The sequence below is a fragment of the Artemia sp. Qi Xiang Cuo genome, chromosome 7 (assembly GCF_049724085.1).
Source record: "Artemia sp. Qi Xiang Cuo chromosome 7, ASM4972408v1, whole genome shotgun sequence".
Classification (NCBI taxonomy): domain Eukaryota; kingdom Metazoa; phylum Arthropoda; class Branchiopoda; order Anostraca; family Artemiidae; genus Artemia; species Artemia sp. Qi Xiang Cuo.
Window position 1 is genome coordinate 63,924,673 of NC_142800.1, and position 27,034 is coordinate 63,951,706.

The 27,034-nt window shown below is 37.4% G+C and overlaps 1 protein-coding gene across 1 annotated transcript in view; it reads left to right on the forward strand.

Annotated features, from left to right (window-relative positions):
• Positions 1 to 27,034, forward strand: part of sas (stranded at second transmembrane protein) — a 146,913-nt gene that overhangs the window by 54,926 nt on the left and 64,953 nt on the right. The window contains exons 5-6 of the mRNA XM_089092484.1: positions 11,450 to 11,719; positions 22,096 to 22,326. Coding sequence (XP_088948610.1) covers positions 11,450 to 11,719; positions 22,096 to 22,326 — 501 coding nt within the window. The remainder of the gene's footprint in view (positions 1 to 11,449; positions 11,720 to 22,095; positions 22,327 to 27,034) is intronic.

Here is a 27,034-nt window from a genome sequence, read left to right on the forward strand (position 1 = left end):
AAATACGTTTTGTGTGCACATCGATGACACGACACATATACCTGCTTCTTGATGGAATTAATACAAAAACATGTAAATTTCGATTTAAACCAGTCAATCGCATTCACTGCATTTTGGGCTTATCAGTTTCTTTGACGCAGCCCTTCTTACAAATTTTGCTAACTTGGGGAATCAAAGATACGGCAATGTAGTTCAGAAGGATTTGTCTCCTATGCAATATTCATCTATCTAATTTTCTGGATACTTCAAAGGAAAGGTATGGTTGCCGAAACTTTGGAGGGCAGTTTTTTTGTTGAAATTTTGAAATCCTGGTGTCTTAGCTATCTAAGCGACGAAGTGATTGTAAGGCAGCCAGCCATCTCCCGTGCCCTTTTTGACCCCGGACAAGCCCGTAATCCCCCAAAGCATCGGCTCGAAATGTTGACTTTGACATCTAACTTATAACAGGTCAAATAAAAAATGACTTCAGATTGAACATGAACCACCAAAGCTCATGACAAAGGTCCCTAAGTTATGTGAATTCCCCGGTTTCACATATAAATCAGACTTGGAATGGTTGGGACGTTTCTCTTGACAGTCCGATTAGCTAAAAACTTTCAAGAATCATTCCTTTGGGCAAGAAAAACTCAAATTGCTGTCGGGCGGGAGAGGAAGGATTAATGGCTCGAAAATTGGCCAAAATACATTTCGTCTCTGATTTGTTTGAAACCTGTGCCTGCAATTCCTTTGGCGAAGGATGCCCTTAGGTGCAAAACCATTTTCGGCAGCCCCCCTCCCTCCCGCCTAAATAGCTTAACAGTTTTTTGTTTTTATTTTTCAATCAACTTCCAACCTATAACTGCAAGTCCTTTGACCGACAGGATTCTGATGCACAAAGTAAAACTTAAAAAAAAAATGGTTCGCCGGAAAATTGAGCCCGAATTAGGACCAAAGAGTTTTTTTTTCTTAGCGACTTTTAGCTCAAACCATTAGATCTTTGGGTCAAGGACGCTCAATTTAGAGAAAAATGTAAGTTCACTGAAAAATGGACTCAGCACTTCATTAGGCAGTTCTATTTTCCAATATTTTCATCAGCCTAGACTGGAGGACTAAAAGTTTTTGACACCCAAAAAGGGCCTGAAATTTGTTTATCTTCTGTTGGCTTGAAAATAAACCTCTGAATGACTGGGTCAAAAGGACCCCGATGCAAAAAAAAAAGAATTTTTATATTAAATTTAGTTGTGTCAATTTGTGACCCCAGAAAAGGACTAACATTTGTCTTTGTCTCTAATCCGATTATAACCTATAAAGTGTGTAGACTGTACCAAAAGGATTTCAATGAAGACAAAAAATTTCAAACGGGATTTGTTTGTATCAGGAAGAAAATCTAAAAACAAATTCTTCTCATCGGTTTGAAACTTACTGGGCTAAGAAGACCTCACTGAAAGGAACAAAAAACCTCAAAACTATTTTTGATTTTTCAATATATGATACCAGATAATTGGTTAAACAATATTTATTCTCTGACTGGATTAAAGGAACTTCAATAATAAAGACAAAATATTTTGAACAGACCCTCGGTTGTACCAGTTCTCACATAAGACAATCTACTTTTTTTTTTATTCTCTCATTGGCTTGAAAATTAATGGGCATACGGTCAGGCGCCAAGAGAACGTCAATGCAGGCACAAAAAAAAACTGAAGAATTTCTGCTGCACCAACTGGCGACGTCGAAGAATAGGCACGTTTTTTTCCCTTTGATCTTCTTAAACCTTACATGGGATGTACACTGAGCTTAGGGAATCTCAATGAAGACAATCAATTTTAAAACAAAATTTGGTTGTATCTTTTCATAATGCCCAAAATGAGCCCAAAAGCTGATCGTCCCCAAGTAGCTTCAAACTTACGAGTGGCGTAGACTTGGCCATGCTGAAAAAATGATTGTATGGATCTGTGACGCCCAACAATAATGACACTGATGTCATTAAATATTCCAGACGGAATATTCAAATTTAGACTGAAATTTAATTTGCAATTCATCATTTTAGCTCTTCAGCAGAAAACTGCTGCTACTACTATTACTTCTAAAAGCTCACTGCAATGGCAAGTCGCCTAGGGCCAACGCAGCTACGTACGCTCATTCTCTATCCCAATCTATTCAAAGCCTCCCTCTTTACACCCTCGAAAGAAGTTCTAATTTCCATTAAATCCTTCTTTATTACCTCCTTCCATGCCATTCAGGGACAACCTGTTTTTCGTTTGGTCTTAGATGGGGGCAGGGGCGGGTCCAGGGGGTCGCGAGGCCCCCCTAACGCAGTCTAAAGTAGTGTAATTTACTTAATTAACTCAAGATTACGTTAATTAAACTTGCTCCTAACGCAAGTTTATCGGATCAGCCTATTTTGCGTCCCCCCCCCAGAGGCGCCATTTCAGCCAAACCTTAGGGTGGGCAAGCAATCGACATGGGCCCCGAAGCAGGCTTGTATAAAAAAAAACTGCCTCTAGCTTTATCCGAAAAAAAACTGCCTTCCGTGGGAGTTACCGTAAAAATTAAGGAAATTGTCTCAATTGCTTTGCCTTTCCTTCTTTCGCTCTTATACCATAGGTTCGGAAAAGTCCAGATACTGAAGAAAGCGGAAACGGTATTTGCGATGTTAAAAAAAACAGCCGTTTGGGAATCTTCTACTTTTCCGAACCTATAACTTGACGAAAGCCGAACCTCTGTAGAAACTCAAGCTTTGACTAAAGTATATTCTGTAGCCGAATTCTTCAGCTCAATGCTTACAGTAAATACTTTAGTCCAAGTCGGAGTCACGCTCCGGCTATGACGATGCAAGACTTTGCTCGATCAAGTATATTTACCAATTCAAAAAATACAATAAAATTTTGAAACAGATCAGTGAACACTCAAGGCAACAAGGGGAACCGTCGTGGTTTCATCTTCGCAAAGTCGTTAACAAGCTGGTCGAAATCCAAGTTTTTAACTAAATCCTTCTCTGCAAAGATCAAAAGCTGGTGACTAAGACGATCGTCTCCTGTGGTCGAGCGCAGATAGTTCTTCACTATTTCCAGCCCAGAAAACAAGCGTTCATTGCTGGCTGTCGTGACAGGAAGTGGGGCAGCAATATGAAGAACTTTGATAATTTCTGAATAGGCCACTGGAAGTGTCTCGATATTATCGATGACGTCCATGAAGTTCTTTGGCTTTGCCTCCTCCTCGAGCAAAAACCACTTGGCAATACCAGCTTGAGCCTTAAGAAGAATCTAGTCAATGTCCATTTCAGAATAAAGTTCAGAGAATTGCTTGAGGAGCCCTGCATCCATGAACTTGATAGAGCTGGGGTCCAGAGCTTTGAGTGGACTGAGCACTGGAAGGTTATATGTAAACCGTCTGTCGAATTCCGCAATCAGACGATCTACAGTCTCCAGGTATTCTCTTTTCAGTTCTTCCGCTAGAGTTGGAGCTCTATTGTCGGATTCAACAAAGTTTTTTCCTAACCTCGAAGTGGTCATGAATTCTTTCAGGTGTTTCATAATTGTTTGGGTTCTTCTAGGTCGTCCCTTCTGACGCGCAAAGGAGGATCCGGTCGCGGGTCCATGTACGTCAGGTACTTCAATTTCAAGACCTTCAGCAAACTCTTTTGCCTTCTCCAAAAGCGATGCAAATGAAGTGTCAGAGCGCAGTTCAGCTATTTCCTTCCTTGTTGCTTGAATCAAGGTGTGGAACCTAGATATTACCAGATCAACTGCCTGAAGCTGCTCAGAAAGGGAGTTTGTCGTCCTCAGAATTGCTTCCATATAGAGCAACTGGAATATAACTGTGAAAGATTCCATTTTTCTCTGGAGCCCAGCTGCTTCTGCTCGAGCTTTACTATCAGCTCCCTCGCTGACTGCAGACAGTACAGCCAGAACACATTCATATCGCAGTCTTATCTTCAATATTGATCGATACCAGTATAACCATCTTGTCGCAGTACTCCTTTCTAATTCCAGGATTGGCAGTTAAGTAGCCTTTTGGGACTCGAAAAAAAGCTGATGTCTGGTATTGCTGTTGGAAATGAACGTGTACAGATTTTGGAATAACGAAAAAAATGAGCCAACAGTCCAACACCTTCAACGCAGTTTGCAATGACCAAATTTAGTCTATGCGCATGGCAATGAATGTATATTGCTTGTGGCGCTTTCGCTCTCAGTCGCGCTTGAACACCAGAGAAGGGCCCGCTCATCCCGACGAAGATTCCGCTCCCGACAAAGATTCCGCTCCCACAAAGATGCCGCTTCTAAAAACAATTGCACCCTTCCATTCTATAAGACATTATAGGGTTACAGTTCAACGGAATCAAAACCAAAATACTTGGCCGGCACGAAAACTTAAGCCTCCAAAAATAAGTAGAAAGTAAGTAGATAAGTAGATTTAATATTTGGAAGTAGAATAGTCCAAAAATAAGTATTCTACTACCAAAATAAGTAAAAGTGGAAACACTGCTCATGATAGCACATAAAAAAGATGTTGAATCAATAAAATCAGAAACTGATCTGTCACTTCAACCCTTGCACGACCCAGTTGCACTATTAATCTCACTATTATCTAAGTTAATCTACATATAAATGTAGCAGTTTCAAAATTTTGACTAATTGCTCATTGTAATTTTGTTCCTGTATATTTTGTAAAAGAAAAAAAAGGCCTTTTTGAGAGGAAGCTTGGGCCCCCCAGAAAAACTAGGGTGGGCAATGGCCCACCCCTGTCCCCCCAAATGGCGCCCCTGGTCCCCCCCCCCTAAAAAAATCCTAGATCCGCCCCTGGATGGTGGGCCGAAAAGGACGATCTGTAGACGACTAACTTAATTAAGCTGAAAAGCGTAACAAAATTTTCAAATACCCTTGTATTATAGAATTGCACATAATGAAACTATACCAGTTAAAATAACAATAATTCAAGAACGATTCCTTAAATAGTTTCTTAAAAAGCAGTAATGAGCTAAAACGAAAAACTAAAACGAGCAAAAACAAAGTCTCGTAGTGTGTGGAACTTAAAAAAATTAACAGAAATTACCAGGAATGAATAAATGAAACGCAAAATGAACGGAAATAGAATTATTAACCAAGTCGTCCTTAAAATAATAGATAATATAATGAACAAAAAAAAATTCAGGAACTAAAATGAATAAGCAACCCAAAAAAAATAAAATAAAATTATACGGATAATAGTTTGGTCACCGTTCCTTCAAATCGCCCAGGGGCTATTGCGTCATTTTGTCTTTAATGAAAACGATGAGTTAATCAAAATGTTTTTTTTAGTTTTTAAAAATATTGATTACATTAGTAAAAATCACTATTTTCAATGTTGGTGATCAGTTTATGGTCACCAACACGGTTTGCTCTGCACATGCATAATGCTCGTGCACAGTTCTGTGTGGATCTAACACGAAAACCTGTCAACTCTATTTGGATCAACTGAAAGCATTTATTGTATATTATGGTTGAGCTAAAATGTCCATAAGATGATTGAGTCTGTTGGCCCATAATGGTTATATGGATGAATAAATAGCCTACTGATTAATCCACTTTCCGGAAGGTAGTGGTAATAGAGAACCTAGATGCCTCATCACCTATCAATGCCTGTTCTATTTGTAGTTTATGTACATGATCTTTTGATTACATAAACTAAATGTGGTAAACCTGTAAGTTACAGTAGATTTTATCATCCTAAGCCTTCTCATGCCGATAATGGCAATAATAGTTTGCCTCTTTTGGATATTCTTGTTTCTTTCCCTGAATGTAGCACCCTTAGAACTTATGGGAAAAATTAACCAGAACTTCAGTGAAATCTAGTAAATTCGTTGGAAATATTCCTTTTGTGGTTTGATGCTAACTATCTTACCGTAAATTTTTGTAAGCAAAGTTTTTTTTTCTTATGCGTATAGGTTTTACCTCTGTTATCTGAAATCTATCTGTCAAACGGTACAATTAGTAGATCTCAAGATCGGTATATTCGATTCCTGGGTATTCCCATTGATGAAATCCTGTCTTTCAAACGTCATATTCATTTGATTCAAACGAAGATATGCGGGAGTCTCGGTATTTAAGAAAACTTCATTCCTGGACCAATTTTGAAAGTCCTTTGTCACTTCCTGATCCAGTCTTATATTCCTTACGGTCCAATGATATGAGTTATAACTTTTCCTTCTCTTTTAAAAACCCCTTCTAAGGTTTATGGTAAAGCTAGAAACCTCGTTCAGGAAATTAATTTTTTAATTATTAACCCATTAAGGTATTTAATCTGGAATCACTATATATTCTTTCAAGCATGTTTTACTTTTCTCTACACCATGGTATAACCTTTTCGCATTCCTCCGTCTTTTATCTCTGATCAAATTAATTATCTTCTTCTTAACATAAGTCACATTAAATTCCTTTACTATATCTGTAAGGTCAGACTTTAATCCTGGAGGCTAACGGTGAATCAGATTGTATGGAACATTTTTTTTTTTTTTTTTATTAAAAAAATTTAACTTCTCTTTAAACTTGGATTGGTTAGAAAATATCTGTTTTTGTTTCTATTTATCTGTTTATTAGCATATTTTCTTGTGCTGAGTCGTCTGATATTCCTCTCTTATTTTATCTTTCTGAGTTAGTGCTTAAATGAGTCATGTCTCATCCCCCTCTTTTAAAGGCCAAGAAGCCTTTGTGTTGATTAATGCTATGTATTTATTGTATGTTTATTTATTATGAAAAAACCTTGTGGCACTTTTCCTAACACAGTGAAGGCTGTTCTGCAAGCTATAGTGTTTAGTAAAAGTGTGGACAAAGCTTACTATTTTGGCGGGGTATATTTGCACAAAGAAGAATTTTATCTTTCGCAAAATTGGTTCAAAGTGCCTTTTTATCTACCTCAAACTCTGGAAGATTGCGAATAAGAATAATTTTTTTCAACCCCTCCCATTACACGAATCCTCTTGAATTCTTTCTAAGGATCTTATTCAGACATTTGTGCTAAGAGGTGGGGTGTTAGAATCGTTCCTCTAACTCTCTTGGGTCTTTGGGTTTTTGAAACACTTTTGTATAATTCCCCTGTGCTTGTTCTTTTTTTTTATTGTTCTGCGCTATGTATCTGTACTTGGTGCATTTTGGCACACCGATGTGTAGGACTCTTCAGTCCTGGCCAATAGCTCTAACGTGAGTTCCGTGGGATCAAGATTTTTCTTCGGAAACATCTTCGTCACTTTGGAAAGGTTTTCATAGCTGATGTTCATTTTGCCCAGTAGACTTAGGTATGCCGACCCCAGAAAAGAGGATTTATCATTAATTGTATCGTCCAAGCCGTTCACTAGGGCTCTGAGGACACCACAGAGCTCTTTAGCATAAAAAATTTCCTGTCATCCAGTGGGTTGACTCAAACATTTGAAATTGCCTCTGAATAACGGGCAGGAGGATGCCTAGGATGTTGTTTAAGTTGGAACTTCTCTTTGGGTAGCGAACCAACTTTTTTCCATTGCTGCTTTTGACGCCTTGATTTCCCTCTTAATCTAATCAGTCTCGGACGAAAGCATATACAGTGTCGCGTGTCGCCCTGAGTTTTGCGTTTGCAATTCCTAGATCAAGTTGCTCAGTCTGAAGCTTTTCTGCAAGAACCTTCGTCTTAAATAGGACTTGGCATATGAACATAATCAACATAATAAAGTCGATCTTGTCATTGACAGAATTTTTAAGCTTTAGTGTTGAAACAGCCCTTTCAGCTGCTCATTTGTAAGCAATAACTCGTGTCATTCGATCCATAAACAAGACATGAAGTTCCTGTAAGATTTCAAATATATTTTCGAACTATGGAGGTGTTGATGCAGTTTTGTTCCAAATTGAAATTCTCTCTATGAGCCATGGATTGAATTTAGCGTACTTGTCTTCCCAGTTCGGCTAATATTTGTTCCTGGACACCCTGTCGAATACCAGACATTGGTATTGCATTGCTTGCATAATCATAGCTTTGAGACATAAGCACCTCTCTGCTTGCGCCTTCCTTTTTTAAGCCTTCTAGAATTTTTTTCAACAGTAATGCACAGTCAATTTGATTTTTTTGGTTGCTTATGTGGCAATCGGGTTGCAAACAACCTCCTCGGCAGCTGAAATCCGTTTAGGCTGTGTTTTTTTCTGAAAAATGCATTGATTTGTTTACGATAGTCTTTGCCAAATATTTTAATGTACCCCAACACTTTATTTTTACTCGTTTCGCTCTTAAATTCCATATATGTAATTATCTTCATTAATCTATTCCTTGGCACTTGAGATCGATCATCCAACTCTCGTAATTTACGAAGTTTAAAACTGACTTGTTGGTCCCTTGAATGGGCGTCACTCTCTTTACCACCCACAAATCATAATCTACTAACCACCTAACCTGTTATAAAACGTGACGGCGATTTTGCCGCCTTGCATGTACCTGGTGCTAGTTGCTACCGAATGAGGTTTTCGCCCCTACTTACCAGTCAGTAAAGCCACTGCATTTGTCGACTGAGATCAGTATTTTAATGTTCTTCATTTAATCGATTGAAAATTGTGGCGCCATCTCTAAAATCAGGGTATGTATTGGTAAAATCGCTGCATTTACTGACCAATATTAATATTGTGGTAGATGTGATGATGTCATATCATTATTTTCATGTTCTATATCTAATCGAATGGAATATTGTGGTGCCGTCCGTAAAATCACTGAAAGAGTCGGTGCAACAGCTACATCTCCCGACCGAGATCGGGATTACGGTACACGTCATGTCAGTATTTTTGTGTTCTTTATTGAACCAAATGAAAAATATTGGCACCGTCCGTAAAATCTGTAATGTGCACGGGTCGGTAAAAGCATTTCATTCACCACCGAGGTCGATATTTCGGTAGGTAACATGTCAGTATTTGTGTGGTCTTTATATAATCGAATAAAAAATGTTGGTGGCGTCAGAAAAATCGTGGCGCCAAATTTCAGTGTTGTAAGTATATGAAGATTTCTCTGCTTCGATGCGTTTTTTTTTGTAAAGAAATCCGTTAATTCCTCAGTTGTGCCTTCTCGATGAGCCAAATTACAAATACAAGAGTCACCATGTACATCTTGAGGATAAAAACATTTTAAATGTCCTGTTAAAATTTTCCCATCTCCCAGCGCACAAACTTACATCTTCACTGTTTCCTTTTGCGTTTAAGGTTAACTTTTTCATACACACAACAAAATTGTTATTTGACTAAAAAAAAAAAGTGCAAAGTAGGAATTTCACATCGCAATCTATTCTAAGGATAGCATATTCCTAACACCATGTTTACATTTTCTTAAGCTGTGTTTTGTTTCGGTATTTCTTGAGAAATCTGAAAGCAAACCAACCAATGAGACTATGAGAAAACTTATTTTCAGCACAGTAGAAGAAAACGAAGTTTATGAATTTACCAGCATGCCGTTGGGGATATTCCTCTATTTTTAAGGGCAAAATTATTATCAAATTGGGATTCAAAGCATTTTTTTTTAATTGGAATAGAGGAAAGCTTGGAACAGCAGTTTTTCTCAGAGTAAGTCTAGATCATGTTGATAGTCGTTGGGTATTATAGGCTAAGTTTTTTTTTCTGTAATTTACTGTTGCTGGTGAAATGCTCATGTATGTGTTAATTTTCGTTATTATTTTTGTTTGTTGCCACAGGTAACAAACAAAACAGGCAAGGCTTCCAACAAGTTTGTGGTACCTGTTTCCCGTGGCTTTTGTTGCAATGAATATCATATCGTACAGAGATATTGCTTTAATTTCAAAGCATTTGCTGTTTCCAGAACAAACAATTAAGGTATAAAAAAGGTATAACAAGATGTCGTTATAAAAAAATGTAACAAAAAAGAAATTTTCAGATGCTAATAACTCCAGATATACTTGTCAGTTCTAAGAGTGAATATATATTTTTTTTTATTGTAGACATTGATAAATTTATTCTTCCAAAAGAAGGGGAAACTTCCAATTTTCTACCAATTCAACTGAATTATTTATATCAAAATGTAGTAGTCTCGTTATCAAAACGAGTAGTCGAGGTCATATTTTTTTACCGCCACAATATTAATTTAACTTATTAGTAGCTCTTGACGCAATAAATCTTCATGAAATTAAAATGTAAGACGTTCTAAAGACGTGTAAGACGTCTTTGGAAGAATAAATTTATTCTTCCAAAAGAAGGGGAAACTTCCAATTTTCTACCAATTCAACTGATTTATTTATATCAAAATGTAGTAGTCTCACAATCAGAAAAGATACTCACAATCAGAAAAGAGCTGTTACCTGAAGATAGACTTAATTTAAGTCTGCCACGCTTAATTCTGTAGAGCCTGAATATCTAGTTTTGTGCTTGGCTCTCGCCAAATCCGATAAGATATTATATGCGAATCACGTGATTTTTGCGCGTGCAAATTTCATTTTCATTGTGGTTGCCTTTCTAGATTCTCCAGAGTTTGCAAAAGAAAGTATTGATTAAAACAATTCTGGTCTCTCACTGAATTCGATGAGCATCCACTTGAAAATCATGTGAGTTTTGCTCGTGCTAATTTGATGCTTATAGCCTACCCATAGTTTGATTGCGAACTATTATTTAATTATGGTTAGTTTTCTTTGAATTTTTATAACAGTTTGAATGTGAATCTTGCAAACTTCAGCTTTCTTTTGAAACTGTACTAAAAAAGGGTGCCCTTTTTTTCTATTGTGGAACGGAGACTGGGAGATCCGTAGGAACTTCAGTTCCTAAAATTATCTCAGGTTTGAATAGTTTGACGTTATTAGAACTTTGCAATCCAAGGGAAAAGCTTTCTGTTTCACTCCTTGTTGTTCTAAAATTATGAGATCACATCCAAGCATGCATTACCTCATATATCACTTTCGATTGGACACCATTTGGAAATAAGTTTTTTTTTTATTCCTGTGCAGGATGAAAGAACGTAAATGACTGTCTAAAAATTTGGTTTATGCTTGCGTATATTTTCTATTCATTTACATCCTCTACCTTACTTTCTGTTTTACTTTCCTACCTTAATCGAGTAAATTTCTACACTATATTTGCTTCTATAAACCATTATATTGCTATCAATCAAGTTCGTTCTTTCGAATTTGGTGTTCTTGTGAATTATAATGTGTTTCGTTCAAGGCCGTACCCATAGGGGGTTAGGGGGGTTTGAACCCCCTCCGAAATGTTTGTCTGACTCGTAAAAACGTAACAAAAATAGATATAAACTAATTTTGTATGCGTTTTTTAGTTTTTTTGTGTGTAAAACCCCCTGAAATTTTTTTTTTAGTAAAACCCCCTCCTAAAAAAAGCCTGGGTACGGCCTCGGCATCAATCACTCAAAAAAAAGAAAAAAAAATCATTCTGCTTGTCTGTTTCTTTCTAACATTTAGTTTGCAATCTATGCTTTTTTTTATCTATATTTATCTAAAGTTAATAAACTAATAATATCTTTTCAAAATCAGATATGCCTATCCACCTCATGGCCACTGACCGTTCAATCAGCTCAGTGACTTTAGTATGGGATCACCATGTACCAGATGGGCGAAGTTATATACTTGAGTTTAAAGAACGAGAAAACAAAACATGGATGATGTCAGGTGTTTTGAATGGAAATACAATTATTCTTGACAATCTTAAACCGTCGACAGACTATGATTTAAGGCTAGGTTTTATGGACACATTGACTGGAAAATTCGTCACTTTGTCAGAAGAAATAACTATAAGGACAGAACGTAAGAGTTTAATTTATCGTTTTTGTCCAGAATGGTCCAAAACCAATTATTGTTCCCGAATTGTTTTCTGATTTATTTCCAACTATTCTGGTTATTTTCTTTCTCATTTTTTTTTTTTTATCTAATTGAAAAACAATTTTTCAAAGTAAGATGATTATGATACTGGTAGGCCTACATTAGACTCAGATTACAGTTCTGACTTTTATTTTATTATTATTCTTATTGAGAAGATGTTATAGTTATGAAAAGTCATAGAATAGGTATTTTCCTTAAGTAATTTTTTTAACATATTCGTGGGAAACTACCAGTTTGATTTCCAAAACTTGATGAATACGACAACAGAATTTTTTGTAAAAAAAAAAGAAGCTACCTTTCGGGGCAATAATTTGGCCTAAGCGTTCTCCTCAGGCAGTTGATGCAAAACCTCACTTCAAAATGGCCTTTATATTGTGATCTGTTTTGTGTTGTTTTTCTGGCCACAAAAGGCCTAATTTGGCCCGTCAAAACAATGAAAATAAATTTGTCATTAAGTAATTTCAAGATTCCTGGCCACAAACTGTTTGTTAGGCCTTTTACTCAACGAGGTTTGGATACTCAAGAATTTGAATGAACTCTACAATCTTCATAAAGCTCGCCTGCCTTTTTGTTTTTGTTGTTATGATGATTTGCCTCCCCCCCCCCACCCAAATAAAACGTCTACAAGAGTACCTTTGAAGACATGTGCTGCTGCATCACATCTTCCATTAAATGAAAATAAGCTATACAGTTTATGTTGAAAGTGATTCTAATTTTACTTAACAATCCAGGTTTGCTTCATTTAATCTGTGTGTCAGTATCGTTATACTGGTTGAATTCAACACATAATTGGTTAATTACGTATTTTCAAGTTTCAAATCGTGTTAAATCCGATTGCAGTTAGTAGTTCAATTTTAGACATGCTCCAATTGATCGTTGACAATATTAAACGAAGTTCCTGAATTTGAGCCTTTGCAAAATAACTTGACTGTTCTTATTAGAAGTACTTTAATTTTCAAAAACTTTTGTTAACATCCATTTTTGTCTGCAAATATGAATAGTATTGAATCCCTTGCAGCTTTATAATAACAATTATTATTGTGTTTAAGCAGAGTATCTCATTGTAGTTGTTTTGTGAGTCAGGCCTGTATGCTAGAACTCCTTTGTACGGGGAAAGGGGGGTGGGGCATATTTGAAGGAACGCAAGAAAAGGCAAACCAAAGGTAGCGCTCGTGCGCTGCCTAAGTAAAAGAGTCATGTCCCTCTCCTTAATTTTTCCCCCCGACCACTTTGTATGGAAGGGAGAGTGCTAGAAACTTAGGGAAGGCTCATTTGATAAGAAATTGAAAGTTTTATTGCCCTTTTAAGTTTTATTCGGGCAAGTTTAAGTTTTAGTTTTTATTGCCCTTTTAAGGGTTGAAAATAGTTTGGTGGCAACTATTCCTCTCCATTGCCCTGTTTACTAACCGCCCTCTCCTGCAACACCCCATGACATCGAATCAAAATCTTGAGATAACCATTTTATTTACAATTGTCTAAACGTACAATGGCTTTAGATATAACATGACTTCCCCCTTAAACCTTAGGGCAAGGACCAATTGCCAATACTTTATAAGTAGATTTTCTAGTGGAAAAGGGGGATCATGTTTTAATTGGGATGTCCTAATTGCTTGAAATTTTCAAGGATCTTTTCCAGGGCCAAGAGGAACACATATTTTGTTGAGACAGGGAGGGTGGTAGTAGTCCAGGAAATTTGTGGAAATACTCTTTGACCCTGATCACTTTGAAACTTATAGCAGCAGCAAGTCTTTCAGCCATGAAGAACCTATTATGCAAAAAACTTTGGTGGGCATGGGCCCCCAAAACACATCTTGAAAAAGGCAAAACAAATGTTTTTGTTTTGTTTATTATCAGCTCGGGTGTTAGACCCTTAGGTCTTTGGACAAAGGGAACCCGAACACAGAATTTAAAATACAAAAAAAAAAAAATATATATTGTTTACCCCGGAACGGGGTCCTACACAGAGCTGAAAAAGGGCCAATATAGTTTTCTTGAATGGATTGAAACTTGAAACCGAATGTTTCTGGACCAAGGTAATCCCGATGTACAAAAATGATCTTACTTAAGGAGCATGGACCTTTCCCAAAAATGGAGCCTCAAAAAGAAGTAATTTTTTTTTATAGGCTTGAAACTTATATCCTTAAATCCTTGGACCACGAGGATCCCGGTGTACAAGAAGAATTGAGACGTAAATTCTGTTCCCCAGGAAAGGAGTCAGAAAAAGGGCCAGCAATACTTTGTTAGCTGGGCTACGGGCCCCTAAGTATGGGACTTGAAAATAGCCCAAAAGCTTTTTTACGATTGAAATAAAACTTGCAAGAATCGATTCCTGGGACAAGGAGATCATTTTTTTTGGCTAAGGGAGAACGGTGGCCGGGAAATGGGCATAATATTTGTTGGTCCTGGTCAATCTGAACCTTACAGTCGTAAGTCCAAGTAGCAAGGGAAGCCTAATGTAAAAAAAATTGGTCTAGGGGGATGGAGCCCCGAAATAAGGGAGCCCAGCGCTTTGTTTTCCTGAACGCTTTAAAACTGATGTCGAATAAGAAGTGATAACTTGAATAAGGATTGCCCAAAAACTTGGGATAATTTAGAACTTGGGGGGGGGGGGGGGTGGACTCGTATAAACCCTGAACATTCCTCCCTAAAAACTCCTGGGCTATGAAAACCCTCATGCACAAACAAAAATCTAGGTTGGAGGGACGGAACCTGAAAATCTGGCACCGGAAAAGGTTTTTTTTCGATTACCTGGGATTAGCTTTGTTTTTCTGATCGGTTTAAAACTGAAGTTGAATAAGAAGTGATAACTTGAATAAGGACTGCCCAAAAACATGGGAGAATTTAGAACTTCGGGGGGGGGGGATGGAATCCTGTAAACCCTGCGAAAATCCCTCCCCGCAAACCCCTGGGCTATAGAAACCCTCATGCACGAACAAAAATTTAGGTCGGAGGCCTGAAAATCTGGCACCAGAAAATGTTGTTTTATTACGATTAGCTGGGAACTTACTAAGACTACTGCCTGGACCAAGGGATCCCATATTTTTTTTGGAGGGGGAGGGTGTTGAGGGCCTACTAATGGGCAAAATAGGTTTTTGTTCCTGATCAGTTTGAATCTTGCAGCCATAAGTCCCTGGCCAAAGAGGAACCTAATATAAGACAAACTAATATAAGACAAAACAAACTAATTCGTTGGTTTTGGCCTGAAAAAGGTCAAAAATATTTTCTTCATATCACTATTCCTTTTCCTTGAGTCCAAGGATCGAGTTGACTCCAACTCACAAGAAAATAGAAACAGATATTGTTTCTCCCCAAAAAAGCGCCTACAAACTTAAAGCAGATTGAAATTTAAAGCTGAAAGTCCTTGGGACAAGCGAAACCTGGTGTTCAAGAGCAATTTTAGTGGGGAGGCACGTTCCTCCCTCCCTACCAAAAAATCCTCTCGGAACCTGCGACCAATCCCTTAGCCTTATTATAGTCACCCTGTCTGTAACAAGCCAATATTTGTGATAAGTTCATGCTTATCAGTGATCTTAACATCATACTCGCGATTGACAATGTCAATGACAACATTTTTTTTGTAAAGAATTTATTATAATCTTTAATGGTGTTGTTTATTTGTATCCAAGGATTGCTCAACTACAGTTCTTCTTCTAGCAGCATTAATAGAAAAATACCTTTTTTTGTATTCACAATGAAAATTGTGTTTTTTTTCGGTATTTCCATTGTCAACACAACAAAATTGCTCCCTTCTAGTTTTTGAAAAATACATTCGCCCCCCCCCCTCCTCCTTACGTCTCTGTGAATTAACGCCACTGGTTTTCTTATATGTCGGGTCAAATGTATACTCCAGTTAAAGAAACCGCTGCTTCAAAACTAACACTGGGAAACAGCCAAAAAATCGACAGGGGTTTCTCTTCTGATTTAGACTAATTTTGGTGTTCTGAGTCTGAATATCACATTAATTTTGCTTTATCAGGTCAACTTTTTGATATGCAGCCATAGGCATACCTGACGAGTGGTACATATGCTAATATCAGGGGTTTTTAGTTCAATCATATTTTGCTTGTGAATATATTGAATTACAACATTAATTTATTTCTCTAAAGTATATGCATTCGTGTATGCGTGCGTGCAAGGCTATTTAATTAACCCTTAGCCAATCAAATAGATTATAAATTTCACTACGTGACATTCACCACCATTTTTCTATTTCTTTCACTTGATCAATATGACTTCGGCACGACGGTCATGAAGGAATGATATTGACGTTTTCTGCTACATCTGCAGAGATTACACGCTGTCAATGAACAGGAGAAATATCATGAGATTTGTAAAGCGCACCAACGAGGCTTACTTGGAAGTCAAACTAGGTGACCAAGATAAGTCCTTGGCACCACACACGGTGTGAAAGACGTGTGTCGAATACTTTCAGCAGTGGAGAATGGCGCGAAAACTTCACTGAAGGTTGAGATTCCAATGGTTTGGAGGGAGCCGTTAGACTATACATCGGATTGTTGCTTCTGTGCCATTAATACTACTGGCATCAACTGGAAGAATTGACTCAGCCTCCAGTACTCTGACCTTGCATCTGCCCACTGTCTAGTTTGTCATTGCAAAACATTCCTATACCAGCGTTCACAGAGCTTCGCGACAGTGACAACAAGGCCACCACTGCAGGTGAGGGAGGATATACAGAGGAGGAGTATAAGGCGCAAGATAGTCTGGAGCCCTTTTCACAATGTGAGCTTAATGATTTGGTTCGGGATCTCAACTTGTCAAAGACTTCCTTAGAGCTGTTGGCCTCCAGACTCAAAGAGAAAATCTATTTGGTGAAGACGCACATATCACTTTCTTCTGTAGAAGGCATGAGGACTATATGGTATACTTCTGACACGAGTAAAACCTTGTGTACTGCTAAGATTTCGCCAGACTTCTTGGTAACCTCGTCGCTCCTCAATACGATCCAAAGGATTTGCAACTCTTCATTGACAACAACAAGCGCTCTTTGAGTGTGTGCTCCTCCACAACAGGAACCAATTCACCTCAATCCCTCTTGTGCACTCCACAACTCTCAAATAAAAGTATGAAGCAGTGAAGAACATGCTCAATAAAATCCAATACGAGCATCACCAATGGATCATCTGTGTTGACTTCAAGATGCTGAGCTTTTTACTTGGTCAGCAGTCCGGGCTCATGAAGTAACCATGCTTTATATGTATGTGGAACAGTTGTAAAGACAGAACTATGTAAGGAATGTTTGACTGGCGCTAGAGCAGTTAGTAAGTAGGGCAAGAAACATCATAAACAAACCTCTTGTTGACTGGGAGAAGATATTGATCCCACCGCTATACATGAAGCTTGGATTAATGAAGCTTCACCTACTTTCACCTACCTGTGCTGAGTCTTTCCTTGACTGACCATTGAGAAGCTGAAGGTCTGCATTTTAGATGGCCGACAGATACGGCAGCTCCTGTAGGACACAAAGTTTGAAAACTCAACGAAAACGCTAGAGTGCGGTGCGTAGAAATCGGCTGTGTAGATGGTTAAAAACTTCTTGGGGAACACAAAGGCAGCAAACCACGCCATACTCGTCAACTTCATGATAGAGGCCTTCCAAAAACTCGGTTGTTTGGTCAGCAGAAAGATGCACTTACTTTTCTCAGACATGGAGGTTTTCTGAAACCTTGGGGTGATAAAGGATAAGCAGAGAGAAAGGATCCACCAGGAAATGCGCCAAATGAAAGAAGGGTACCTGGAAAGATGGAATGCAGTCGTGAGAGTAGACTACTTCTGATCGTTGAAGATAGACAACCCAGCAGCTGCTCACACACGGGAATCAAAGAAACACCAATTTCAGCTGTGAACTCTAAAATTTTGTTTCACGTAACGCTCATTCTATTGAGAGAGAGAAAAGGTTTTATTAAAAAAGATTAAAACACATTAACAACAAAACCCGAAGTTTATTAAACTTGTATGGGCAGACATCACCCTTTACAAAACCCTACATACACAATTACTAACAGCCATCCTTAGCCCCCCCCCCAATAAAAAGGGCAAAAAATAATAATAAGAAAAAAATTATTATTGTTATTATAATGAATTTAGCTTTTCATTTTTGATGGAGTAAATAAAAATTAAATTTGGATATGTTGACGGTTATTTCTTGAGGAAAACGGAAAGAATCGTCACGGGTTTCTCAGCTGATGATCCGCTGAAATTTATTTTTTTTTCACAAAATTGATTTTTTTTTTTTCTGTAGCAAAAAATGCTAACCTGATTGAGAAAAACCAAGGTCATTTTAAGACTCAGAACATCAAAATCAGTCTAATTCAGCTGGAAAACCGTGGACGATTTTCAAAAAGTATTTTTTTGTTACCCTGTGTAATCAAATGTTACCTTCAATTTTCACTCTGATTGGCCAATCCTTTCACCAAGTCGCCATATTAAACTTTTTATGTGATTGCTTTTAGCTCATTTAGTTTATGTTGTATAATATAATATTTTTTGGTACTTGTTTAGTATCCAGTAAATGCGCAATAAGTGAAGTTTTGTTAATGCTAGTGAAATAAAACAAAATAGGATGAAAATATGATAGTTCAGAAACAAATTTGGGATATATATTTGCACATTAGGGGGGGGGGTGGGGGTAAAGCATAGCATATATTAAACACGTAACCTAACCTAGGTACCTTTTTTTGCCCCTTCAATCCCAAAAAACTAAAGTTTAAATCTTTGTCACGGAGTGAGCAATACCTCACTAGGCAGCGAAAACTGTTTTTCATATAGCATCTTTGAGATTTCGATGCGTTCTTTCTCGCGTGTTTACGGGATTCTAAACAAGTACCTGTATTTGTTTTATTTCCAATTATCTATTCTTAATCCAATTCTCTATTGAAAAAAACCTACTTGACTAGTTTCTTAAGCATCTTCCGTATACAGTGTATCGCGTGGGTTCTGGCTAATTGACAAGTAACTAATATTTTACTCTCTGACATATTTTAGTCCAGATTATGCAATATTTTTTACTTTTTCTTCCAATATGACGAAACCCCTGATCAAGACTCTTTTCGTAATAAGACAGAAGACATTTGCCATTTTCCCTAATTTTTACCAGGGGCTGGTGACTGAAAACAACGTTGTTGAAAGCGTGAGGACCAAAGCCAAAAGGCACTGTTTACCTGTCGCAGAAATGTGCAACCCTTCTTTTATGACTCATGGGTGAATACTTAATAGATCTTATTTGCGTCGTAAAAAGTCATGATGAATAAACGCCAGGTATTGTATTTCCGTAAATTTTCCGCCAAAAGTAAATCCAGGTAACGTCTTCCGGGTCAACATTTGACAGGTATGAATATTGAAAAACCCAAATAAAGGATACAATTGCATTAATCCGGCTTAAAAGACAAGGACATTTTTAGTATCAATTATCTCAGCAGCGATTTGAAGTACCATGTAAAAAAGGAAAGTAAGATCAAGGAAAAGACAAATTTGTATTCATCTCCTTCAAAATAGTTTATGTAAAGAAATGTGTTAGTCGGAGCTCAGAGGCACAGGGTCACATACATCAACGAAAGAATATCGTATGAAACGACACTCGTTTTTCTTAGATACCTTCTTAGAGGAAGGGTGGTGTAGTGCTAGGGTCTTTTTTGCATTGGTGCGTAGAGTAACTGGGCCCGTGTAGAAAAGTTGGGATCAATGATATTAATGAATATTGAAATTCTAGAACTCAATTTGCAGCAATTGACATATAAAATCTTTATTGTTTGCGTAGATTCAACATGCGATTTGATGTTTGTCTTTGTTTTTTAACTCGTTTTCCTCAACTCACCGAGTTTGTATTTTTGTCACCTAAATTTGTTAAATTTTGTGAGCCATTTTTTGACCACTTCCGAATGTCCAATTACTTGCAAGTTGTAATATTATGCAACAGTGCAATAATATTAGAGTAGAAAATAGTAAATATAAAATTAAAAAAAAACCGTTTTCAAAATGAACTAAAAATTAAAAATAATGTTTTTCTTGGTAATATGAATAATAGTAAAAGTAAAACAAGGGACACAAAACAGATTGGGCTTTATGTAACTTGATCATTTAGCTCTTTTTGCTCAAATTGCCGACTTTTTTCATTTATACATTTATAACTGGGATCATTTGGATGTATATGTCATTAAAAGCCGGTACTTATGCATTATACCTTACACATCGCTATATACTAGACCCGTTCTTTTACACTAAGATCTCACATCTCTGTAAAGATTTTCGTTCTTTTAACTCATCTTTCTTCTAAGATCTTACAGCTCACTGATGTTAGCAAAAAGTGTGAAAGACACCATCTTTCTACCATATAGAACAATGATGAGAGAACTTTGATGATATATTCATCACTGTTCTTAGACCCCTGATCAGAGCAAAATGATGAAAGGCGTTTGCAAAAGAACGCTATAAAATGTAAGATCTTAGTACTAAGACTTCACTTTTAAGCGTTCTTTGTCAAAAGATGTAAGATCTTAGCACAAAGATGAGTAAAAGAACGGCCTTACTGTATCGGGAAACACTAAAGGAAACCAGTCAAACGGGTATTTGCAATAGAGAGATGGATCGCAAAGCGTGGTTTCTCATAGCGTTTACAATATTTAAACTATTGTTTTTAGAGGTTTAGGGAGGGAAAGGTACCTAGGTTAGGTTACGTATTTAACATATACTACGATTTACCCCAACCCCCCTAATGTGAAAATATATAGCCTAAATTTGTTCTAAACTATTATATTTTCATCCTATTTTATTTCATTAGCATTAACCAAACTTGACTTCTTTCGTGTGTAAGATATAATGCATAAGTACCGAAAAGCCGAATCCGTTTTGAGTCCCTCGTTTTCACTTATGCTCATAGGTTCTCGAGAAAATATATATTTCAGCCTCATTTTGGAAAGAATCAACTGATAGTCCGATGTCCTGTTTACTGCGTTTTAACAAGTTTTGTGAAAATTAAACTCAACCATGAAGAAACATAAATATTTTTTCTCTGTATATGTCCAAAATTGTTGCTTTGTGGCTTAAAAAACTGGCCTGTGGTTTGTTGAGCCGCGATAATTTTGGCTGCTTAAAAAGGGAACTAGAGTTGAAAAACTATATTTCGATTAGCATTATTTTAGTTTTTAAGACCATTGGGCCAATCCGATCACCCCTCAAAAAAATCAGAAACCTAAAGTTATATGCTAGAAGCAAGGCCATATACAGGAGGGGAGTGTAGGGGGTTGACCCCCCCCCCCCGAGATGTTTGTCCGACTCTCAAAAACGTAACAAAAATAAATATAAACAAATTTTTGATGCCTTTTAAAAAGTTTTTTTTGTAAACCCCCACCCCCTGAAAAAATCCTTTCGTATCCCCCCCCCCGCAAAAAAATCCCGAATACGACCCTGGCTGGGGGAGTGGATCCAAAACACCATAAAGGCTGATTTTTATGAAATTAACCTCCAATTTCTTGAGGGGGCTACCCAAAACATGTATCAGTGACCATTCGTCTAAGAGAAAATATGAACTTATCTATATTTTTGCAGATAAGGCCTTGAAAAATCAGCTTAAGGGTTCTCATGCTTGTTAAATCTGACACTGTAATTTTCATTAAAATTACCCCTCTCTTTCGAAGTGTTTTCTCCCTTTTTCCCAATCCGTTCAAATGCTGTTATGTTAATAACTATTCTTGTCCGTGAAAAATCGTTCAATATTACGGACTAGATAACGTGTCTTAAGGACAAAATGCGCCAACATGTATCAGCAGGTCCTTAGAAACTTATCTTATACACAGGTTTTTATATTTCAAAGCTGACCTTTAAAATAAGGGGCCGCTTCCCACTCAATCCCCCTGTTTAGCGTTAAAGTCTCCTTTGCTTTTCGTTGAAAACATGGAATAATATTCTTCAGCAATATATATCTCTCCTGCACAAGCTCTTAAGGACACCCTAGACGGTCAATCATTTTGATCAAAAGCTTCCATCAATCAATTGATTAAAGCATGATTGACCGTCTAGGAACAGATTGAGTAATTCAAACTTCCTATCAATCACCGTCAAACAGGTTCCTAGATAGTCAATCATGCTTTATCAATTGATTGACGGATGCTTTTGATCAAAATGATTGACCGTCTTGGGTGTCCTTTATCACATAGACTGCCATCTCAATTGATCGTATATTCCGTATACGAAAACTCTAGCGTCATTTGGTGTTTGTCTGATGTTAGTCTATTGAAAATACGCATTTATCTGTACCTTCGCATTTTAATTAAATATTCACGTTTTAGCTGGCTGCTACGATAATGGTATCGCATATCCAACGAACACACGGTTCTCAAAAGGTTGTGAGTCTAATTGCACTTGCGATGAAGCAGGCCGTCTGTCCTGCTTTCCACGATGTGCACTGCCATTTTATCGAACTGGAACGTTTAAAGATGACGAGTTCTGTGAAGAAATACCTGCAGAGGATGCATGCTGCGTTCAGGTATTCTGCTCCGATGATACAGCTGAAGATGAAGGTATGTTGCTAACGTGATAATCAGTAACCTATAGACAGTTATGTCTTGTGATATTTTTTTTCACCCACTGGATAATAGTACTGTTTATACGGGTATTTCATGTTTCATTTCAAGCTTTGCTCTCGGTCTCCATTATCGTCATAGATCCTCACTGAATTTACCTTTAGGGGAGGCAAGGGGGAGGGGTATTTTTTCCTGGGTGAGAGAGGATGAAAAAGTGAAAGTATGCAGATTTGAAACCACATCTTTTTTTGTATTCCCAGAGAGAGTACTCCTTTGAATCCGGCACGTACGAAGAAACAGTTTTTGGGAAGGAGGGAGCCAGCAAGATGTACACATTTTTTAAATTATATGAAAAAATAAGAAACATTTTGGTATCTGAGAGGAGAATCCCAAAGGTCCCTCCTCGACGACGCAAGGGTTTTTTTTTTCAAGCCATCTTGGGAATTTCCCTTTATTCCTCACACCTTTTATGCATGCATTATTACTGTCACTGAAAAATAGCACAAGATTTTAAATATAGTAAAATGTTTATTGACAATAAATTATAAAGCATATGAGTAGAATAGGTCTTTTGAATTCTACAAGGCCCCCGTACCAAACAGGTTTTTCTGGAAAGTTTCAAATTTCACTGCCTTTTTGGTGATAAGCTCAAAAAAAAAAACCAGCTCGTCTTGTTTTCAGAGCAGGAATGACGCAGTTTCAAAGTTCATTTTTGATCTGGTTAAGTGGGATATAATCTGGTTTGGTTTGCTATTGCGAGAGGACTCAAGCGATTTCTTTCTTTGTCATGAGATTTACGTAATTAATTAAACCTGTATTATAAAACCAGCGTGTCTTGTTTCGTTGTAATGCAATTATTTTTTGTATATACAAAAAGGGGTAATGAGATATGCGAGCATTTGCAAAAAGGGGTAATTAATGTTGAAAAGGGTAATTACTTCTTTAGTTTACGAGATTTGCGAATTTTTTGCGAAAAGATCTCAGTTACATACGGATTCAGTTACACGGGGATTAGTTAAATGAGGTCAAGTTGCATGGAGGGTTCAATAGCCCGAGGGGTTGCAATTATTTTTTGTATATACAAAAAGGGGTAATGAGATATGCGAGCATTTGCAAAAAAGGGGTAATTAATGTTGAAAAGAGTAATTACTTCTTTAGTTTACGAGATTTGCGAATTTTTTGCGAAAAGATCTCAGTTACATACGGATTCAGTTACACGGGGATTAGTTAAATGAGGTCAAGTTGCATGGGGGGTTCAATAGCACGAGGGGTTCAGTTGCATGGAGGAGTTCAGAAGCTTGGGATTCAGTTACATGGGGTCGGTGGTCGTTATAATACACAAGTTCTATTTGAACAGTGTTGTGAGATCCCCTACCACACCCCCAAAGGACTCCGATACAACCCAACCCAACCCGGGGATTAGCGAAGTTACTCTGTGGTCGTTTCATCTTTGGTATTATTTGATTAATTTACTGTTTGATAAATTACAATAACGTTTGATAGATTTTTTTTACGTGAAATACTCTATTTTCTTTTCTTAGTTTTTAAAACATTTTGGAAGAAACTAAATTTCAGTTGGGGTGGGGGGGGGAGGTGGGGGCAAAATGAGGTCTGGGGTGAAAATTTGGTCTGAGAGAGGCAGTTGTCCCCTCTGTCCCATAGGAAATTACGCTCCTCAACCCAGCCCCTTGCCACTTACTGACAGGGGTGAATCCGGGGAGAGGGTTAAAAGTTCAAGTGCCCTGTTTAAGCGACCAAAAAACTGAAGGGGCAACTAAGCTCCATTCAATGCTCAATTTCCCCAAAGTTATAGGGGTCGTGTGTGTCTCTTTGGGCTATGTGTATCTCTTTGGGAGCGTTTGAATCTTTTGGTTACTAAAGTATTATATTTTTATCATGTTTTAGGATATTCGATTAGGATTAACTTAACTTCATTCCTTGAGTGTTGTCGGGAGTAACACGTAAGTACCAAATTTTGAGTTCACTGCAGGGGATTTTTCACAAGGAGAATTTTCCATGGGGAGGGAATTTTCCAGGAGGTGAATTGCTACAAGTTTCGTCCACTAGCCTGAACGATGGAAATTCAATAGCTCAGAATTGGGGTCTTAGTCCACCAGCCTGAACGGTGGAAATTCACTAGCTCAGAATTGGGGTCTTAGTCCACCAGCCTGAATGGTTGAAATTCACTAGCTCAGAATTGAGGTCTTAGTCAGTGTTCAGATTGGAGCATTGGGGTCCGACTATCAGGGCTTTTATTTGTCAAGACCTGAATGCTAAGCGATGGACATGAACTCGATTGGTAACCCATTGTGAAAATGGAAAAAACAAAAATATATTGTTGGTATGTGTGTAGAGCATGGCATGGTTACCGCTAGGGCAACAGTCTAACCGTTAACGGTTTTTAGATATCCGTGAATAAGTTCTAAAGCGAGAGTGGAAGTTGGGACAAAGTTCTAGTGCCCTGTTTAAGCGACCAAAAAACTGAAGGGGCAACTAAGCTCCATTCAATGCTCAATTTCCCCAAAGTTATAGGGGTCGTGTGTGTCTCATTGGGCTATGTGTATCTCTTTGGGAGCGTTTGAATCTTTTGGTTACTAAAGTATTATATTTTTATCATGTTTTAGGATATTCGATTAGGATTAACTTAACTTCAGTCCTTGAGTGTTGTCGAGGGTAACACGTAAGTACCAAATTTTGAGGTCACTGCAGAGGATTTTCCACAAGGAGAATTTTCCATGGGGAGGGAATTGTCCAGGAGGTGAATTACTACAAGTTTCGTCCACTAGCCTGAACGGTGGAAATTCAATAGCTCAGAATTGGGGTCTTAGTCCACCAGCCTGAACGGTGGAAATTCACTAGCTCAGAATTGGGGTCTTAGTCCACCAACCTGAATGGTTGAAATTCACTAGCTCAGGGAGCGTTTGAATCTGTTGGTTACTAAAGTATTATATTTTTATCATGTTTTAGGATATCCGATTAGGATTAACTTAACTTCATTCCTTGAGTGTTGTCGGGGGGGTAACACGTAAGTACCAAATTTTGAGTTCACTGCAGGAGATTTTCCACAAGGAGAATTTTCCATGGGGAGGGAATTTTCCAGGAGGTGAATTGCTACAAGTTTCGTCCACTAGCCTGAACGGTTGAAATTCAATAGCTCAGAATTGGGATCTTACTCCACCAGCCTGAACAGTGGAAATTCACTAGCTCAGAATTGGGGTTCTAGTCAACCAGCCTGAACGGTGGAAATTCACTAGCTCAGACGTGGGGTCTTAGTCAGTGTTCAGATTGGAGCGTTAGGGTCCAACTATCAGGGCTTTTATTTGTCAAGACCTGAATGCAAAGCGGTGGACATGAACTCGATTGGGAACCCATTGTGAAAATGGAAAAAACAAAAATATATTGTTGATATGTGTGTAGAGCATGGCATGGTTACCGCTAGGGCAACAGTCTAACCGTTAACGGTTTTAGGTATCCGTGAATAAGTTCTAAAGCGAGAGTGGAAGTTGGGACAAATTTTTTGGAAGTGCCCGCCTCACCTGCCCAGAGTCTCAGGCAAGTGATCCTAAATTTGAAAAAGTGGAAATTGGCTCAGATTTTCTAAACTGAGCTGCGACAATGAATAGATACTATTGGGAAAGTGATTAGAGACGCTGAACATCCGTGAACAAGTGCTAAATTGAGAGAGGAATTTGGGACAGTATTTGGGGGCACCCACCCGCCCAGAGTCTCCGACAGGTAACTAAAAAATTTAAAACACACACAGAGACGACAGACACAAAGAGACGAATCAAACACAGAGAGGACAAACACACAGAAACGACACATAAAGACGACACATGCACAGAGACGATACGTTTTAATTCAAAAGTGTGACCCTAGGATTCCACTTTTCAATCTAGAAGAGTTTAAGGGTCCTAAATTTGAAGGGGGCTATCACCGTCCTGAAAAAGAGGTTAGGTTCTTCGAACAGTGCATACCTAATAACATAACTGATCGGTATAAAACAAACCGCACTTAAAAAAACTTTCATAGCTAAGTTGCACCTCTGGGTGTTTTTATATATATGTCCATATCATGTATATTTTTATGTAACAATTTGTTGTTGTTGTTTTTTTTTTTTTTCTCAAAAAAAAAAAATAAGTGTAAAACATTTATAAAATAGATAATTTTATAATAAAACCTGACTTTTCTTTTTTATATTTCAATTTTTAGAAATTAAAAAAAAATGTAGTGTATTCACTGATTGGTTACACAATACATAAATTTTCATTAAAGAAATTATGAAAAAATTGCAAGTAAGTAGCAAATTCTTTCTTGAATTCACCTGCTGGATTAATTATTTATTTTAGTAAAGTAATAATTTATTTTAGTAAATTAATAATTTATTTTAGTAAAGTAATAATTTATTTTAGTAAAGTAATTATTTATTTTAGTAAAGTAATTATTTATGACGTTATGTCTGCTTTACAAAAATATTGGATGAAGCGTTTTATTATAATACTTCAACAGAATTAAAAATGAATATTAATAAATTAATGAAATTAATAAATAGGAGTTCAGTAATGATAAACTCGCACGGTTTAGTAAAGATGGTTTTGTAGTGCAGTGAGCTGTTACTAGTAGTAGTATTTTCATTTTTTTTTTGCAAGCCATTAATAATATACATTAAATGCATTCTGATATTTTCTTTATAAAACATAGTCAT